We start from the raw sequence: 17,972 nt of genomic DNA on the forward strand, positions 1-17,972 counted from the left end.
TGTAAACGGCGATTATTCTTTCTAGCGAGCTTTCCCGCACGAAAGGTCGCCATTGTGAAACATCTTTGGCCACGTTCGATTTATCAATATTTCCACATGGGTACAAGTCTTTATGATTAAATTTAAACATTGTTTTGTTTAGAAATCTCCCTTGAGTCTTGTGAGACAAAGAAAACAGAACTGAGCCGTGACATTTGACCACAGAAAGCCTCGTAGATGCTGTGTTATGTGCAGAACAGGATGCGCAGTGCAATACTAGAGAATTTTAAGCGTTCGTGTTAGGAGTTAGAATGTCTGGTTTTGGGCAAATGAATGTAAAAATGTACTTACAATTTAACTGTAAGGAGAGTCCACGAAAAAATAGCTTAAGACAGCAACTTACTTAGTTTTCACCGGGGGATTAAAACTTGCAAGGGTAGCTATTGACTGGGAGCTCTTCACTTCACCAACTTGGAAATAACTTCCTTTTCAATCCAGGAAGGAAAGCTGAGAGCTCTACAGCCCAAGACGAACAAACAGCGAACCATAGAAAATTTGTAGTGTGGAACGTTTATGATCATAATTCCAAATCGATATTTCAGCCATACATTTTCCTCTCTATTTGCCATCGTGATTAGAGGAAACTTTTACAAGGAAACAGCTTCAAGATGACCACCATTCACAAACTCAAACCGCAAAAGGCCGAGAGTGATGTTAGGATCTACAACGAGTGTGTACGAGTGCTGAGATTTTGATTACTACACATCCGTACTGCGCAGCCCGGCGTGCTCAACTCGCCCCGGCAAAAGGGGCAAGTTGGTCTACGATGACTTTACATCGAAAAGTCGTGGCGGAAAGTATGAGTTTATCAAAAAGAAAAGGTGGAAACACCAGAAACTCATTCAAAACTGGCGCCGAAATGTGAACTTCATCTCATAATAGTATTTTCTGCATTCTAAGTAGAGCACCACCTCGAAGAACGAGTACAAATTGTACTTGTTCTCTGCCGATGCTAACATTCTCTATTGTAGCCTCGGAGGTAACAACAAGTCCCCACTCGTCTACAGCTCACCTTCACCCTCTCCTCCCAGTTTTCTGATTCTCCCTAAAACAAAATATTAACCCAATACTTAAGTGCAGGAGGAGTGGCATCAGACAACAGAAAGAGAAATTCGACCTCTAAACCTGCAGACGCTTTTTGGTTCTTGGACAAACATTAGTGGAAATCTACAAATACCAAAGAAAGTATGTCATATAGAAATGACCAGCACATCAATCAACCTTGCTAATTTCGTGTTTTTCCTGTTATCAAATGTCACATTTACCAAAAGACTTGAATAAACAGAAAGCATGTAAAATTCTAATGTGAAAGCCTACGAAAGTATTTGGATAAATGCTTTTTTCCTACAGAGTTAATTGTTTTCGACTTTGGATTTGAGACCCAAACATTTCTAGATTAATCTCAAGTGTATTTAGTACACCACTAAAATCAAATCTAAGTTGTATCGGCTCTTGCTTAAAATATTTAGTTTCTCAACTTGAAATAACGCCGATCAGATCAAGCCACTGATCCAACGTACACCGATGTCAGGAAAATTGTCCACGGTTGCTTGCTTCAAAACTCTCTAATTATTACGCATATTTTTATTTGAAGGAAAATTATTTGTCCAGGGCTTATGAAACTTGGCAGGCAGTTAGTTATCGGTATTGCTATAACTTTTCCAAATTGTTCCGAATCACATTCTTGTCACGTCACCCGAAATCGACTTATAACAGTTATAAGTTTCACGTCATTTTCTACCTAGAGCGGTTTTCAATTGAGTGTCGAAAGTAATTAGCGAATTGCTTTGGTTTTGCATTTACTTCACTCAGTGATTGGTTCAAAGTTCTCGCGCCATTTTTTCAACCAATCAAAAGTGAAACCAAAACCAATTGTGGCTCGCGCGTGCACATTTCCCCGCGCTTTGTGTCGGCTACGTGTAATTACTTCGAGTTTTGATTGGTTTACTGGATTGTCTCCGTCCTTCTTGATTGGCCAAAGTAATTACTTTGGTTTTGGTTTTACGACACTCGTTTGAAAACCGCTCTATTTCTAACAATAACGATAGGGCAAACGTTAAGGTTAGCGTTTTTTTTAGGAACAATAATAAAAGAAAAGGTGACACACGCTAACACCAACCCGGTGTGGCCAACACATCACGCATGCGCACAACCATTTCACCCGGTCAATTAGCAGCCATGGACAGCTGTTTCGGCCTTTTGGGCCTCATCAGCATGGCGTAGCTAACATACCAGGTGGGTGTGGTCCGGGTAAATGCATATCTGTTCAGTTGAGAAGCAGCATTTGAAGGACACTTTGTGTGACGTTAACATTACATTTTGCAGATAAGGCGGTCATTTTGATTTCTATTGTTTCAAATGGCTATTACGAGATGCCCAGGGGCCAAATACATATTAATTTCCCCCCCCCCCCCCCTTCCCCCCTTAGCATCCCATAATGTCTTTCGAAAAAAAAGAAATCAAAATGGCTGCCGTATCTGCAAAAAGATATACTGTCTGTATTCCGAGACACGAGTGACGGGGAAAAAGAGAAAGGGGACACTTCGCGACAGTTATTGAAATTTCCGTGCATTTAATTACTCTCATGTATGTGGCCGTCGTCTGTCAGAGTAAAAAGTACCATTATCTCCTTAAAGGAGGCTCGAAAGGGTTTTTCGTTGCTCTAGTGTTTGTGCAACGAAGGATATTTCATAGTGTAGGCAAACTATAAATATATTTGCAATTCTATTGTTGGCTAATACTTTAAGGGTACTTATGACGTCATATTGGTTACCATTGCAACACGCCAGGTCAACGAAAAGGCCCTCTAAATTTCAGTTTTTGTCGACGTATTAATTACTCTCACCATTTTGTCTTTATCGGAGGAATCACCGCTAGCTACAGTTGTGTACCGGCCACTACATGTATTGTGATCTTGTCGCAGCATTGTTTAAAGAACGAGCCATATAACAATACACGCCATTGATGTGCAAATAAGTGGCCAGGTATTTTGCAATTTAGCTTCTTTGCACAAAATTCTTTTCACAAAAAAAAAAACTAAAACGGGAGGAAGGGCGCTCGCTAGCGCGACTCGCACGTCTAACAAAAGACAACATCCAAGGAAAGGACGATACACATTATCCAATCACTTATTCCACTGTATAATTAGAAAAATATCAAACTTTTTACATCAAACTATTTACCGTAACTAAAATAATCTTAGGTCCCGTTTGAACTTGGTGCCCGTAACAGGGGCACTGGCACTAGTCTGGAATTTTTTTTTTTTTTTTCATGGTGCATGAGAAGATGTCGGGACCGACCTGGGGCGCCTCACTTGGCCTGAACAAGCCACTTCCCTCGGCTTTCCCCGATGAGGAGTGCGGTTTTCGACATCTCGTTTCAATGTTCATACCCAAGCAACGAGCACCGACACCAAGTCAGAACGTGGGACAATGCTGCAACAAACACATGCACTGATTTGTCGCACGTGAAAACTGAACACAATAGGCTACAACAGGAGCCCATAACTAGAAACGTACAACTTCATTGTATTTGTGGAACGGCGTTTTTACAGACCGAGTTATTTTTAGATTGGATTTCCCCGCGAAACCAGACCTTTCCAGCCAATCACATGTCTTGCATGAGAAATTAGTACCCATGGAATTGAGAATGGTCACACGTGCAAGCCTAGTGCCTAGTATATAGACCTACACCTAGTATAGGAGTTGTACCCTCCTGGTTATGGACTCCTGGGGCCCGTTTCTTGAAAGTCCCGAAATTTTACGGGTCATTTTCGGGTGTCGCAATTCCCTTTGTATCTCAAGAACGGAGAGGTTTTAAGGCGTCAAACTTCACAGTTATTTTTCTTTTTGTTACCATGAAAACACGTTAAAAGATCGCCTTTCCAAAACAAGCGGTTGGCAGTTTTAAGGAATGGCTTTTCGGGCCCGAAAAGTTCAGTTTCGGGACTTTCGAGAAACGGGCCCCTGGCTACAATGAAGGTCCAAACGTATAGGGGTTATGCAGCAGTATGAGCAATGCCTCGTCCCCATCTTATTTTTTTTAGAGAAGAAACCGGAATAATTATAAAACGGGTTCCTTTTCTACCATCTAGAATTGCGGACCACCAAATAAGCGTTAAGCTCCTCGTAGAGGCATTCTTGGAAGGCTCTAAGAACACGCATGTTCACTTACAGTCAGACGTGTGCGTAAGAAAAGAAATTCTATGGTTGTACTTATCGAAAATTACGAAGATGTGGAATTTGACGGATGCAAGTAAACGAGCTTTAAGAGTTTACACAAAATAACTCTCTTTAGCATACAGGGTTGTAGCGATCGTCGTGTAAATTACTTGGCAGCTAAAAATAAAACAAGGAACATGACGAGTACTAGTTGATACTACTACTGCTATCTCTTGCCCCCGCTACAAAAACGGTGAATCAGTTCAAAGACCTTTTCTTCACCTTCTCGAAAAGCTGTAAGTGTTAGCCAATACGCAGTCATCAAAACCTCGGAAAACAATGGTCATGTAGCAGCCCTCGTAACGTATAATGTGATTGGCTCGATACCAAAGCCAAAAACAAAACAACTAAAACAATGACTCGGGCCTAAAAGCAATAGAAGATGCTTACAATACTAGCAGGTTAGGAGAGCTGCTACGTTACTGAAAACAGCCCCTTTGCTTTAATTAAGCTGAGCCGTTGACCTATCATCTCGCTGAAAGCCCAGAGCCATTGCTCCTAACGAAACTGCCTCCTATAAGTAGCTATTAAAGTTCAAGAGAAACGAATCACAACCTTACGCTCTGATCGGAATAGGAGCTTAGTAAAGAACTGGAAATTAACGTGCACACTAAGTTCTTCACACTCACTGAGTAAGAGATTTTTCACGCCTACACAGTACTGAAAACAAACTGCATGAAATGCAATAATTTCTCTTCTTGCAAAACTAATTTGCGAGCATTATTTTAACTCATCAATACCCAAGAACAACTTGTGGATTCTAGCTTTGAAACGTCACAAGTACTCATGCATTTATTCCGGGCGGGCGTAGTTCAGAGAAATAGGAAATTTAGTGATACAAACTCTTTTGGGTGCAGGGATGGCGTAGTGGTGAGAGCACTCGCCTGCCATCAATGTGGCCCGGGATCGGTTCCCAGATTCGGCGCCATATGTGGGGTGAGTTTGTTGGTTCTCTACTCTACACCGAGAAGTTTTTCACCGGGTACTCCGGTTTTCCCCTCTCCTCAAAAACCAGCATTTGATTTGATTTTCGTTAATTTGTAGATTTCAGTTTAGAGTGTCCCCGATTAATGCTCTGGCGCTAGAAGACTAGACACTTAAATAAAGCTCCTTTTCTTATATGTGTAATACTATAGCACTTCACTTTATAAGTGCGCGCACTGCAATGATGCTTCAAAATGGCAAAATCCCTGTGGGGACAACAGGATCTGGTACTACTGACTTACATCAACATTAGCTGCCCTGCATCTTCTAATTTAGCCACAAAAATCAAACAGTTTATCTGGTTTCTCGGTTAATTTAGCATGGTTCTGGTATCGTAAATGGTCCTCCGCTGTTCTGTGACAGTTCTCTTCCACTTGGCCATCTTTTGGTCAAAATTCCTAATGCTTCTTGAACGGAGTCTCTCTTGTTGCTGAAAAAAAACAAAAAAATTATTAAGATCTCCAAAACAATGGAGCCAAAGGTTCTCGCCAAAGAGAGATTCGAGCAAAAAGAGAGCTTTCCAGGAAGCGAACGGATTTCGACGCAAGCTTGGAAAGCTAGACCGTACAATGATCTTTCTGACCTTTCTTCGCTTGAATCTCCTTTTCCTCACTAGCCAGAGTTCATTAGCTTTTAACAGTGCACAATTCGAGCGCAAATCAAAGCAAACATTTCAGAGTAATGTAAGGAAGAAGCTGTCCAAAGGATAGTCCCTACAAGGTTCAAATAATTTTACCATTCCATGTAAAATAGAAAAATAGTCTTCCATACCATTTCCAATCAACCAAAGCACTATTCAGGACTGTCAATTGTACAATGTTATGCAAATGCTCCACAAGTTGAGACGGTCTCTAATGACCCAAACAAAGCCCTTTTACAAGTCCCTGCCTGAAATTCTTTCCGGGCGTGAAATGAACCTTGAACCAATTCAAGCGATTTGCTTGCCTTTAGTTCATTATTAACTTCATTAATTCTTTTCAATCTTAATGACTGGAACCTTCTGAAATTTTCCATTATAAAAGAACACTGACACAGATGAAAGAAAATACAACAACAGTCCAAAAATTTTAAAAATGTAACATTAACATCACCATGATCATTGTTTTGTTTTTACAGTTAAAGGGGCTATGTCACATTATTTTAGGGTGTTTAGGGGAAATCCTTACAGTGACACGTAATAACGAGCTTAAAAATTGAAAATGGTTATGTGGAATTTCTTTACTGAAAAATTATCGTTACATCACAAACAAGATGATTCTGAGCAAAAACGATTTGCCATAAACTTGAAAAACATTGGGCGGACTTTTTTCAAGATTACCCAAATGCAATCCGTTTCAATCTTGTCCGTTCGTGTCCATCCCTGCTTCTCTTTGTATGTTAAGGGATTGAGACTAACGGTAGCCATCTAGCCACAGGCTAGTGAATTTCAGTTTTGGCTAGTAGATTTTGAGCTCTCACTAGCCATTGAGGCTGGTAAAAATTGAAAATTATTTCAGATGAATAAGGCTGAAGGAGAGAATAGAAACTACTACAAACATAAACTGTCAGTGGATTTCATGGTTTCTGAATTAACTGCCACAAAATGATAAGTAAAAAAAAAAACTAAACAGGAAACCTAAGCGGATAATTACAATTTCCCTGCGCCCTGTTGCAAACAATTTTTTCGAAAATAACTAACCACATGTGAAATCATGCGGAACTGGTTGTGTTTCATTTACCATAAACAACAAGGCCAAGAGGTCATGTACTAACAAGTTCCTGCTTTGCGCTTCATGCGCAGAATGGTGCTCTCACGTTAAACATTGAACCTGAAAAAGCCCAATTTATAATCAAAGGACAAGCCTTTCCACAGACTTCCTAACAAAAGTAATTTTACTTATGGTTTATTTTTAATTTACTTTATTCTGCATTTTCCATACTCCAGTGCAATAGTGTTTGTTGCAAAGTTTGGCAGCGGGTCGACAACAATTTGCCTCGAGGCCGCGAAAACATTGCCCTTGCGAAAAAACTACATATAAACTTGTATGGACAAACAGTTATCAATTAATCACAGTAGATGTACAGTCTGTCTCAGTTGTTCACTCTCTAGTTAATTAATGAAAGGCAAGTTTTCAGAATTTTACGAATTAAGAAAAAATAAGTGGGCAAACTCATACAACGAGATTGAAAACATGAGAATTCATATTTAATAAAAGTGGGAGCTGTGTTTGCCAAAGTGGAAATTTTTTTCATGATAATTTTTAGACGTAACGAGAAATGTCTGAGCTTGACTACTCTGACTCATTACAAATGAGTGAAACTGCGCATGACAAGACTGGCTAGTGCAACTTTAGTTTGGCTAGTGAGATCAGACCTGCTACTAGCCATGAGGCCAGTAAGCTAAAAAGTTAGTCTGGAGCCCTGTATGTTGTTCAAAAGTTCTTAGTGATTATTGCGATCTTTCACTCTACATTTTGGGTGTCATGAAATTACATCATTTTGCGTGACATAACGCCCCTTAAAAGTGAAAAACTGTGAAAACCCTGAAATATTTCAGGAATGTTTAATTGTGTTGCAAGCAGAAAGCCAAACAGCCACCAAAGGGTAAACTGAAAACAACAATTAATTCTTACTAAGAGGTTTTGATTTTCAAATTCCAGACTGTAACTTCATGGTCTGTGCACAATCAACATTCGTGAAATACCCATGTACATGTAGTTCAGAGTTTTCAGGATTTTGACAGTGGGTTGAATGTTTGAAATTATCCATTACATATAATTTTGCTTGGGTACTTAAGAAAATCAATACTTCAAGATCTACCATTGTGATCACAAGACAATAAAAAATTAATGTCCGATTTTCCACTTTGCCAATGTTACCAAGAAAAACAAGAAACTATTGTTTACCTCATCTGCTGTGATGCTTAACTCTAATGGCTTCCGTTTTGAATCAATCACCAGAAATATTAGGTAGAAGCAGAGAATTGCAATGATCACTAGAATGAAGATAATTACAACCTACAAAAAAAATAAATTTTACTGGTATATTCAAAATTAACTCCCAAGGACTGTCTGAAAATTTTTGCCAAACCATCTAGGCAGAAAGGCATCTGTAAAAAAAACTCAAGATTTGCCCCACTGTTCAAAAGGTTTGGACTTTTGATCTTCTACTTGTTCCTTCCTGCCCAAATCACCTGTTTGATTTGAGTAAACCCACTTCTAGGCTACAAGCCGTAATTTTGTAGGTTTTAAATACTCGGGATTTCAAAGAGAACCCCCACTCCTAAAAAAAGTAAACTAAGTTAATTTAACCCATTGACTCCTGGGGGTTCCCCATTGACGAATAAAATCGTCTGGCGTTAGACAGAGTAAAATAGTAAGTATGGCTGGTTTAGGCCAGTTTAGGGGTGAAATCCAGGATTTGCTCTGACGAAGCGCTAACGCTCGAAACATCAGCTTTTAGAATCTCTGTACAGTGGTCAATTTACATTATCAACTCCATTGATAAAACCAAATTTTTGTATACTACGTCCCCACCAACACAGCACTAGTTTCTTTAGAAACTACCCCCTTCATTCATTTAATGGGATATAGTTTTTCAGTGAGTGATTAACCCATTGACTCCTGGGGGTTCGCCATTGACAAGTAAAATCGTCTGGCGTTAGACAGAGTAAAATACTAAGTATGGCTGGTTTAGTCTATGATCAAATTTATTTTCCACTAAATTTTTCAAAGAAAGCATTACCGTAGTATCCAAAAAAATTAATCAAAGAACCTCTTATTAATGCAATGTACTGTACCCTTCACATTTAAATTTTGCAGGCTCGGATGCAAAGAGCTTTTGCATACATGAAATGACAATAGGGCAACCATACAAATTTATGTCATAATCATTCAAAATGGCTTTGGCCATTAAATTCAAACTGTAAATTTATTGCTTCTGAAATTTCTTTTTTTTTCACCTGATACAAATGCTTTCTTTGAGAGAACTTCGGACAAATTTGATGGAAAGCAAAAAATACATTTCTAGCAGTTTCAAGTTATCCTTTTATACATGTAGGTGTGAAAGTTCCTTTTTTGAAGATATGAGAAGCTGGAACTCTTGCTTTGACAAGTGAAAATTCAAAGGCTTCTTAGTCTCCTTAGACAAGAAAAATTAAAATTAAAATCAATGTTATCTATACAGGGTTAATAGGGAAATTAATTATTGAGCAACAATGATGCTAACAAAAACAAAAATGCTCTGAAATGATAACAACATTATCATTGGCCTGATGAGCAAAAGCAATGGCCCTGCATGCCCCAAACATCCTTTTCACATGTTGTAACATTTCTTCGCTATTCTCTTCCTGACAACATGGTGACCACATTGAAGGAAATGTAGAGAACATAAAAAGCCTTCAGTTTCCAGCCCAATCATCCTCACTGTACCGTTCATGTCAATAATGTTCTTACCTGGAAATTAATCACTCACTGAAAAACTATCCCATTAAGCCATTCACCCCTAAATGGCCATACTTAGTATTTTACTCTGTCTAACACCAGACGATTTTATTTGTCAATGTCAATGGGTTAAACACTCTTTTCATTCCAAGTGACTTGGAATAATCACAAAAATAATGAATTTTAAAAACAATGCTTTCATAGTCAACATTATAATTATTGGTACCTAAGCTTCTTATAGTACATAAAATTTGAGGGATGTTAAAGATCTCTCTGTTCCCTTGGCGAGGCAAGATTTCAAAGATGGTTGGTACCTTAGGCAACATACATAGATGTACATGTAAAGATTATTTAAAAACTCCAAAAGAACGACTGTAAATGGTAAGGACCCAGAAATTTCCTTCTTTTTTTGAATAATGCAAAACATAATAATAATAATAATAATAATAATAATAATAATAATAATTATTATTATTATTATTATTATTACTAATCTTTAGAGTAGCAGGATTTGGTTACAACAATTTATAAATTTGCCTTATCATAAGTAATTCTTACAAATTTAGTTGTTGACAGGGTTACCACAAATATAAATGCATTTGCATTATCTTACAAGACATGCACAATTTACGTAACACAAGACACATGCATGAAAGACACACACACCTTTATGAGAGTTGTATTCCTGTTCTCATACATGCATTGACATCTTAAGCAGAACTGTTCTTCCCTTTGCACAATATGTTCACAGGTGCTGAAGAAAGATAAATAGTAGACACGAGGTAAAAAAGATTAGGATTGAATCTATTTTCAGCCACAGCTTTAAAAATTCCTTGACTTTTCATAGACTCTACCCTTTCCACAGGGTTCGTGCTGGATTTTGTGTATAAAATTCCAGGAGCATTCAAGACGTTTTCAAGAACAAGAAATTAAATTTTCAATGAATGTTTGTAAAAAGATTTCTCTTCCATTCATTGTGTTTCAGTGTTTTCTTTGCTGAAAAAGCCTAGCTTGATATTTTTTCCCACTTCCTGCGAGTTGAGTGGACGCACAGGCATTTTTTATTTTGCATTTAATCTTTCCCCAACAGTTAAATTTGGGCTCAATTTTAGAACTGTCTCTTTAACTTAGTATGATGCAAAGAGGTTTCAAGCAGTTTCCCACCAAATCCTTCTTTTCAAGGGCTTTTCAAGCGCCATGGAAGTCCAAAATAAAATTCCAGGGCTTTTCAAGGACTTCAAGGAGTAGCACGAACCCTGTTTCCAGGCTCTTTAGGCCTCTCATCCAATGTTACAAACCACTGCTGAAAGACTAGTTTTGAGAAACTAGTGGCTTGACAACCAGAAAAAAGCACAACTCAAAAATGGGCAGGATTTGAAACTATGACCTGCATAACACCCATCGGATGCTCTACCCACTGAGCCACAATTGTTCATAAGTTCCATGTGGGGTGTTAAAGAACCCACAAACTATTCAAGAAGAGTAGGGGATGGAGTCCCCAGTGTTGTGGCTGTCCTGTTCTCTCCAGCAGAAGTGGCCGACTTGGCAGTGATGTCTCTAAAAAGGATTGTGGTATATGACGCCACCTAAGCAGAAACAGCCATAAGTCAAAAAGGGAATTTGCCGAGTGCTGGAATATGTAGCGGTAGAGGTGGATGTACAAGAACTCCTAGGCCTAGGAAGTTTTAGAGGAAAACCTGTAATCTCTGGACAGCTTTTTAAAACAGAATGACAATATCTCAGTCACCACTTGGCGACAAGCTTTGGAATTCGGGTCACCGGCACTCAATTCTTAGGTGCATTGGTGACCAGCTTATAATATAAACTTTTCAGGTCAGCTCAAGGCCCAAGAGGCTAGGCTAGAGAGACATACATACAATAAATTATCACTGAATAACCATACTCTCTTATATGTTTTCTATTCAATAATGAACAGAGTTGGAAAATTAATCAGCTTACCAATCCTTGGGCTCGACAGTCCGAACAAACACGTTTGGGATCTTGGCCGTTTTATTACTTTCCTTGGGACAAACACATTTACATCGCACATCATCATACTGAGCCTACCAGATCAGAAAAATACAACGACAGTAATGAAACTGATAATAAACTTCTATTGAACATAACTTTTCCGAGACTTTTAATTTTCTTATCATAAAAAGTCGCCAGTTTTTTCAGTCAAAGAGCGACAATTTTTTGAAAATGACGCGTCCTTTCTTCTAAAATCCTATGACAAGCACATGACCACAAAAACACTCTCTCAGAAATATGAAATCAGAAGTTTCTATGAAATTGCGAGTTTTCGAAGAAGTGTACATGGACATTGGCATCCATAAACATGGAAATCAAACCTGGTCCACAAATCTGGTTGCAACAGAAACCAAAGCCCGATTCTCTTGCGTTCAAATTGACCGGAGCAAAATTAGTAAGCTATAGTTGGCACAACAGAAACGTTCTTTTGACAATTTGTTCCGCAACAGGCGACAAAAATATCCATCTTACCTCAGTAAGGGTCACTAGCAAAGCCAGTGAGGAAAAAACAACGATACAACAGAAGTTCAACGAGAGCATTACTCTTGAATATTCTTGTTTCCCAGATAGGTCAGACAGTGCACAAGACTTCCGCCATCTTGAAAGACATTAATTTACCCAATTCCTGACGGGATATTTGCCGAATAATAATGAACCTAGTACCAGGCTCTCTAGGCTTTTAAGGACGGTGCCTACTACATGTAATTCAAAGGTATTTTTGCGCGGTTTACAAGTGTTATTGAATCCAAAAAGATAATTAATCAACAATATTTGTAAAAAGCTTTAAAATACAAAGCAATGTATGGCGTTCTTTTCCAAATTGAAGCTTAATTATTTCTGAAAAATGCATGGTTACCCCCAGTTTTCTTTTTGGATACCAAGAGCACTTGCTAAGTTCTGCTTTCTCCGCATAGTTTTGAACCGCGCAAAATATCCCTGTATTAATAAGCACCGCCGATAGGATATCCGTGTATCTTGAGATGCGCAGAACGTATGCGCATATGCGCAATAACAATAGTAGGCACCGACCTTAAGTGAAGAAAATATTGCTAAGATGCGGATCATTCGCAAACTGTGTTGACTTTGGAAGATGAGGAGAAACCCAAAAGCAAAATACGCAAGGAAAATCGATTTCCAGCCTGCTGTGAGTCCACGTCCCTTTCTCCACACCTCCTTTGGGACGAGAAAGTCAACCCGGACTTCGACGCTGAAGACAGCTAGAAATCGAGTCGTACAAGAAAGAAGAGAAAAATATTGTTTGTTGTTATATACAACTTCTACGACTGGGAACGAAGCTAGGAAAAACAGCAAACTTCCCAGAGAACCTACTTGTCATATACACTTCGCCCATTGGGCCAATCTTTCTGTACTTATTTCTAACAAAAGGGCAGTTTAGTTTCAAGAGTCCATCACCCATTGATAGACCATGGATGAAGATTCTTGATAGTTATATGGGCGTAAAATTTTAAAGAACCGAAATTCGAAAAAAAAAGAGCAATGTCAGTGATACAAAAATATCTAGACATGAGCATGCAAGGCCTTTGATAGGGTTTGGCATTACGGTTTGATACGTAAACCGGCTGGTATTTTTTACAGGTCACAGGCCACAGGTCACAGGTCATTGTTTTACCAATACAGAAAGTAATGTAAACATTCATAAAAGCTAACCTAAGGCGTAATTAGGCCTAACAAAAGCTTTTAGGCTTAAGGTTAGCTTTTATGAATATTGAGGATACTTTCTGTATTGGTAAAACAATGACTTGTGACCTGTGGCCTGTAAAAAATACCAGCCGAACAGAAACTCCTTGCGATTGGTATCAGCGATTCTCTTTTAATAGTTTGAAGCTACCTCTATGGTCGGAAACAGCGCGTAGTTATAGAAGGTCAATCCTCTAGCTGGAGTGACATCAATGCCGGTGTTCCGTGCTTGGACCTCTATTTTTCCTAATGTTCGGGGGCAGTGAAATCTGATTGTCTTCAGTCTTTATGCTGACGACACTTCCTCTTTGATATTATTGATAATCCACTAACTTCTTCCATTAAACAACAATCTTCTTAAAGTTGAAGAATGGGCTAACAAGTGGCTTGTGACTATGCAATTCTGCTAAGACTAATACATGACAATTTCAGCAATTTCATCCGGACTTGCTTTTTACTGGTAAGAAACTTCAAAATGAAGTTTCTCAACATACGCATCTTGGTGTTGTTCTGTGCAACAATCTCTCGTGGAGGGCGCACATACTTAAAATATGAGGAATCCTCTAAAAGATTCATTAAGTTTAAAGCAGACAGGATAACCTTGGTCAAGTTATACAAATCCTTGATCCGTCTTGTTATGGAGTATGCCGATGTTTTATAGGATCGGTAGAACATTTTCGATACGTAACGAGACAGCTAAATTGTGGCAGGGGCTATGAAAGGCACTAGAAAAGATCGCCTTATGTATGAACTTGGTTGGGAAGATATGAAGACAAGAAGAATTCTACAAAAATTACTGTTATTTTACAAAATTGTGCATGGCCTTAGTCGTAGTTATTTGTTACCTCAGCAAGTTTTGGACGAAGTGAAGTGAAGTGAAGTGAAATTATTAGTTTCTCCCCTCGGGGTTTTTCAGGACGAATTTACAATGCCTTGTGGGGGACTTACGCCAGACTACTTCTTACGCGGTTCACAATTAATTTTTAGGGAGTGAAAGATGCCCCCGTCGAGATTAGATCAGACCACAACACCGTGGCTGGACTACGTCCCCTTCTATTATCGAACGGTGAGTGGGTTCTTTAACGTCTCATACTGTTTAACATATACAACAAGGGCTATGAGACGGGACCTTCGGTTCACTGTCCTTATCCGAGAAGACTCAGTTGAAAGTCTAACCATTTGCAGACGTAATTACAAGGGCAGCACATTATCCTCAGTTATTTTACCACCCTAAGTGTTGGTCCGGCTGGAGTCAAACTTCTCCCGCATTGCAGCTCGGTGCTCAACCAACTGAGTTCTTAGGAACTCCTCAAATTATTCGCCATTCTCAATGCAACTCGCAATGAACGTTTCAAAAGATCCTTTTTTCCCTCTATTTTACATTAAATTGGGGAATGATCTCAGATTAGAAATACGTTGCCTTCAATCTATTACTAAATTCTTTAAAGCAAGCCCTAGCCTCTGTGTTTAGCGAACTTTGTCAATTAAACTTTGCTTTAGACAGGTTAAATGAGATTTATCATACTCGATTACGTCTAGACGCGTGTGTTCTAAACTATCATGTTTAGATTAGGGTGTAGAGATTTCCCTGCTTGCTGCTGTGGACTTCCCTAGGAAACCAATGACCATTTTTTCCTTGAGTTCGCTCTCTATTCTGCCCTTAGAAACAAACTGCTTTCCTTTGCTGCTATCCTTTTTGCTAACAGGCGGACACAACCTTGTCAGTGTTTCTGTAGGGTTCTCGTTTTCTATCGCCTGAGCAAAACAATCATTTATTTCTTTTACGGCCTGTGATTTTTAAGTGAAAAAAAAAATTCAAAGGAATGTTCAATACCATATTGTCTTCCTGTTAGCTTTGTTATTTTGTTTCTTTGGCCATCCGTTCGTCTCAAGTCTGTCTACCATATATCACGGATTAAATGATGATGATTATTATTTTTTTTTACATTTATTTTTATTTTTTTATTTTTTATTTTTTATTTTTTTTACTTTTTTATTATTTGCAACACAACAATACAACAAAGTACATAAAGAATAAAATCAACTAACAACAAACAGCATACTATACAAGTCGCACGTACTAAAGTACATATATATATATACAAAAATTTGGTTTTATCAACGGAGTTGATAATGTAAATTGGCCACCGTACAGAGATTCTGAAAGCTGACGTTTCGAGCGTTAGCCCTTCGTCAGAGCGAATCGAGGGATTATGGGTTACGTGTAGTTTTTATAGTAGAGTAGGAGCTACGCTATTGGTGGTAACATGGCAACGTGAAAAATAGGAATATATTAGTTAAATGAAAAGCGTTCGTTAATACCGTGAGGCTTAAGGGTGCCGATTTGAAAGATGAATTTTTGTTCCAGATTTTTGCGGCTTTCCGTGGTACCTAGATGTAGGGAAAGGCCGCGGATAGCCATGTGTTTTTTGGAGTGGTTAGGCAGATTAAAATGGCGAGCGACTGGCTTGGATGCATCCTTGTCATTCTTCTCAACATCGCGAAGGTGTTCGCGGAATCGGTCACCTAGTCGTCTACCTGTCTCACCAATGTATAATTTATTGCATAACGTGCAGGTTATGCAATAAATGACATTTGCGGAGGTACCTGTGAAACGATCGGTGATCTTAACAGATCGTTTAGGTCCCGTTATCTTGCTAGTGTTAACAATGAAAAGACAAGTTTTGCATCGTGAGCGCGCGCATTTGAAAGTGCCGGGTTGCTCGTTAGTTTTGAGCGCGCTTCTAACTAAAAAGTTCCCTACGTTTTTGTCGCGTTTGAATGAAATAAGTGGAGGTTGCGAAAAGATTCTTCCAGTCTCGGGATCATTTTGGAGTAATTTAAAATTACTAAGAATGATGCTTTTGACTGCGTGATTATGAGGTTGGAAAGTGAGGGTGAATGGAATTCTGTCATTCTTATCTTTTTGTGACGTTTGTAGTGATGACTGTCGATCAAATTGTTGGGCGCGATGATGGCCCGCTTTGACCACAGAGACAGGATAGCCACGTTTTTCGAAGAACTGGCACATCTCCTCTGATTTGCTGGAAAAATCGGAGTCATCACTACATAGACGTCGAAGTCTAAGAAATTGAGAATAAGGGATGGAGTTCTTGACATGTGATGGATGTGACGATGAATACAACAAATAACTGTGTGAATCCGTAGGTTTGTAGTGCACACTAGTACATAGCACGTTGCCTCTAATAGAAACTTTGATATTTAGAAAAGCCGATTCGCTCTGACGAAGGGCTAACGCTCGAAACGTCAGCTTTCAGAATCTCTGTACGGTGGCCAATTTACATTATCAACTCCGTTGATAAAACCAAATTTTTGTATACTACTTCCCCACCGACGCAGCACCACAGTTTCTTTAGAAACTACCCCTTCATTCATATATATATATATATAAACATAACAACGATTAAGACGGGGGGGGGGGCGGGTTAGTATCAAACAGAAGAGCAGTTTTCAAGTTTCCATTGCAATTCAATTTTCCTCTGTAATTCTACAAAGTTGGGCGTCTTAGAAAGTGTTTTACAAGCGTATAAATAATATTTGGTGTATAGAAGGAGAATATCTAGTCTGCGTTCTTGGGCGTTCGTCAGTTTGCATTTTTTCTCCTTTAGATGGAATAGAATCTGTTCATTCGGGGGAGTACGTTTTTAAGTTGCTCACATTATTGAACCATTTCACAATATCGGTGTAGAATGAGGACGAAGTAGAACGGATTAAATGATAATATTTGAAACTGTTAATGTAGTTATCGAAGTGATCCCACTCTAGATGGGCGTTGTAACTCTTAGGGCAAACTTCGGCCTCGTGCAAGTATGTTTTAAATAAAATAAAAAATAATTACAGGGCTACCTTAACTTTGCAAATGACATGCATCTAATAATGGATTGTTTACAGATTATACAGCACTGGTTCTCTTTCAATTAATCCGACTGGTTCGCGCCACGAAGACATTGAAGAGCTAAGAAAAACAGCAACACCGAGAGCAAAAAATGTTTCATTTGTTGTCCAGTGACAAAAACAGTCCTTCGTTACACCTATATGGTGTTGTTTTTAAATTCAACATCACTGATGTTTGTTGAAAAACACTCATGAAAGCAGTGGGTACGTTTGAACTGCCAAAAAAATCCGGAATCAGTAAACGAAAAAAAAAATACCGTCGAAACAGCTGAAAATATCCCAACTCCAGATATGAGGAATTTGCAAACCGAGAGATCATCACGTCAAAACGTCTGCATGTCAACCCAGAAGACCCACATTGGTCAGGCGAAGGTAAACAGCTGTCAGATGAAGCGATAGATACGATCAGAGGAATGAAATAAGTAGCGAGTGAAAGGACATCTCCAACTAGCAGTAAGTGGGATACTAAAGAAAAGCTGACGAAAGAAATACGGAAATATGTCCCCCGAAGGGAGACCAGAAAGTACACTTCATGCTTTAGCGAATAAAGGGACCCTTGACTGCGAGGAATTTTCGTATCAAATCCTTGAGCAATGCGATTTGTGGGAGCATAGAAAAGTGAAAACAAAAACGAACAAAAAGAAGTTAAGGCAATTTCAAACTT

At 38.8% G+C, this 17,972-nt stretch overlaps 1 protein-coding gene across 1 annotated transcript; it reads right to left on the reverse strand.

Moving 5' to 3' along the window:
* Positions 1 to 3,155: 3,155 nt before the first annotated feature.
* On the reverse strand, positions 3,156 to 12,307 carry LOC138007406 (putative protein 2). The gene is made up of 5 exons (XM_068854291.1): positions 12,167 to 12,307; positions 11,624 to 11,727; positions 10,331 to 10,418; positions 8,129 to 8,239; positions 3,156 to 5,673 (listed from the first exon to the last, which is right to left on the reverse strand). The coding sequence occupies exons 1-5, from the start codon at positions 12,233 to 12,235 to the stop codon at positions 5,554 to 5,556; spliced, it is 492 nt and encodes a 163-aa protein (XP_068710392.1). The 5' UTR covers positions 12,236 to 12,307; the 3' UTR covers positions 3,156 to 5,553.
* Positions 12,308 to 17,972: the final 5,665 nt, after the last annotated feature.

The sequence above is a fragment of the Montipora foliosa genome, chromosome 6, assembly GCF_036669935.1.
Source record: "Montipora foliosa isolate CH-2021 chromosome 6, ASM3666993v2, whole genome shotgun sequence".
NCBI lineage: Eukaryota > Metazoa > Cnidaria > Anthozoa > Scleractinia > Acroporidae > Montipora > Montipora foliosa.